Consider the following 2659-nt stretch of genomic DNA (forward strand, 5'->3'; position numbering starts at 1 on the left):
GGCATAGACGAGATATGGGAAAAATGTAAACAGGCATATAAATTTATTCTATGTTTATTAGGGATTAATAGGTGTCTCAATGATTCAGAGTTCCGTCCCTTAGCCATGTCAGGCAACGATGATCGTGGGTTTAGCAGAGCCAAATCCGTGCTCAGTGGTAAAAATCTTGACCAGTATCATTTCAGTATTTCACTGTTTGTTTGTTTGTTGTTTAACGCCTCAATCGGCAATATTCCAGCTATATGACGGCGGTCTGTAAATAATCGAGTCTGGACGTGACAATCCAGTGATTGATATCATGAGCATCTTTCCACGCAATTGGGATGCGATGACATACATCAACCAAGTCAGTGAGCCTGACCACCCGATCACGTTAGTCGTCTCATGATATATGTATACTGTAATGTAACAGTACAAAGTAGTTAAACATCTCGCTCCCCCATTTATGTATCACATATACTAATAAGAAATGTAGATTAAATGAATGTATTGCATATATTCGGTTGTCATTACCTGCATCTACACTGCATCAAGAAACAGAAGATCTACTCGTGCAGTAGTTACTGATTTACGCGCAAACATTTGTTGTGCATCTGATGCTAGCTTCCGCTCAAATAGCCAAATAAGGATAGGCGTTTACGCCAGGTTTCCAGCGACTCAGTTACTTTCGCTTTGTTTTCCGAGAAACTGAGTGACATTCCCAATCACAGCTCCAAACCACGTATTCAGTGATAACAGTTGTCACATACACGTATATATCACTGTGAGGAGCCAACAACGTGTCAGCTCTTTTCTACATATCTGCCATCGTGCTGCTGTTGTCCTGCTGTCCACGATGTCTGACCGACGCTATGGCTACTTCCGCTGTTCTAAGTGTAACGCCCACTGGGAGAGTTCCCATGTTTACTGCCACGGTTTCAAGGTAGGTTGTTGGTGGTTATAGCGTCTCTCTTTCAGACCCCTCAATATATATTTACTGATAAAAACATTCACCCAACCCGTCCAGACCCTTCTCAGATCCAGCACCCTATAGATCCCTTTTCAGATATGAAATTCAGAAATATGGTTCCTTTATAGACTTGTTTTTATTTAACCTCATACAGGACAGGGGCTATTTTTTAATCTAGCGGTTGGAGATAGTCACTTCTGGGGTAGCCCAGTACTTAATGCGTCCAGTCGTTCGACTCCCTGCACTGCTCATGGGTTTAAAGTCTGGGTAAATTAATATATCGTTTCAACAAAATCAGTTAATAGTAGTTGCGATTGTATCTTAGAGATTTATCAAAATGAGATCAATGCCATGTGTTGATATTTCTAAATGATACACGGAATTTCGGATATATGAAAATAACTAAGGGTGTGTGATAAACTGTTTGTGACAGTGAAGGAAAGTGCATGTGAACATGCAGTATATCTGTATGTGTTATCTCTACAGGCTGTGTACAAACAGGACTGCAAGTCGTGTAAAATAGGCTGCCTCCCATATCGGGTAGAGAAGATGATCTGTTCCGTGTGCGGTAGTAAAGATTGCACATGCACCAGTGAAGACCGGAAAAATAGGAATATTGATCTCAACAAACCTCACAGGTCTGACCTGTGTCACAAGTGCAGGTCTGGGCGACCGTGCAGATACTGAGGTTGCAGCATTGCACTGAAAGTTGACTGCCTACAGCACCAGACATTAAGGATTGCCTATCTCTCCATAGATAGATGGTAATAATGATGATGATGACGAAAATTCTTTGGTAATTGAAATGTCTGACAAAACCTAAACACTATCCTCCAGCTTGTGAGTTTTTATGGGTTTCTTTAGATGTTTGTAAGTGCACAGTAAATATAACAATTACCTTTGTCTAATTTGCTTTTAATCCGTACGACACTTGGTTTTTGTAACGAATTTACCCAATGAAATGATTGAATTATATAATAAAACTGCAGGGCAAACACAAAAGGATATTTACTTTGGCAGGTTACCAGACAATTGAGCTCTGTTCAACGGATTTATTTTTAAAAGTTGCGTCATTTGTTTGAGAACCGCACCGTGACGTTCATGGAAGTCGTTTTAGTATGTGTGTATTATTGTAAACAAGAGGCCATATACATCCATACTATTCAAAATCACTCCACTGAAAGACATCAAGGGACATCCTACTTCTAGTTTCGTTCTCCATCTGTTAGTCACACATAATCTGTATATGGGTGTAAACAAACTCCATATTTGGCATATAACAGATCAATATCATTCCTTGAATACGACACTTAGACATGGGCAGTTTGCCAGGGTGTCTTGTAAAGGGAGATAACCATGGTTGCTGTTGTTCAGGTGGGCGTAAATGGACCTAAGTTCTAAAAATACCACGTACCTGCATACTGATGTCATATCTATCCATGCGGTTTATATAAATAAAACATTTCATTGCCATGATTGCTCTCTGTGTTACGTTCCTTAAATATTGTTAGGGTAACCTAGTAGTTATTGCGTTCGCTCGTCACACAAAAGGTAGGATCCTATATTAGTTTCCATATTTTCATAAACTATTTCTCTATATGGAGTATCAAACGACGATATTTTTTATTCAGTTGTACATCACCTATATTCGTTATAAACTACATGTGTATCTGGCGATATCTAACCGATTATTATTTATTTAAGTTAGCA

At 39.3% G+C, this 2659-nt stretch overlaps 1 protein-coding gene across 1 annotated transcript; it reads left to right on the forward strand.

Annotated features, from left to right (window-relative positions):
- Nucleotides 1-295: 295 nt before the first annotated feature.
- LOC124136173 (zygote arrest protein 1-like) lies at nt 296-2425 on the forward strand. Its single transcript, XM_046502023.2, has 2 exons — nt 296-922; nt 1436-2425. The coding sequence occupies exons 1-2, from the start codon at nt 836-838 to the stop codon at nt 1634-1636; spliced, it is 288 nt and encodes a 95-aa protein (XP_046357979.1). The 5' UTR covers nt 296-835; the 3' UTR covers nt 1637-2425.
- Nucleotides 2426-2659: the final 234 nt, after the last annotated feature.

The sequence above is a fragment of the Haliotis rufescens genome, unplaced genomic scaffold, assembly GCF_023055435.1.
Source record: "Haliotis rufescens isolate VD_foot unplaced genomic scaffold, xgHalRufe1.0.p SCAF_121, whole genome shotgun sequence".
NCBI lineage: Eukaryota > Metazoa > Mollusca > Gastropoda > Lepetellida > Haliotidae > Haliotis > Haliotis rufescens.

What these genes read in the sequence shown, in the direction of transcription:
- LOC124136173 (XM_046502023.2), top strand. Translation starts at nt 836, where the DNA reads ATGTCTGACCGACGCTATGGCTACTTCCGCTGTTCTAAGTGTAACGCC. An exon ending in TTTACTGCCACGGTTTCAAG is followed by an intron (nt 923 to 1,435) that starts GTAGGTTGTTGG and finishes TTATCTCTACAG; the next exon opens with GCTGTGTACAAACAGGACTG.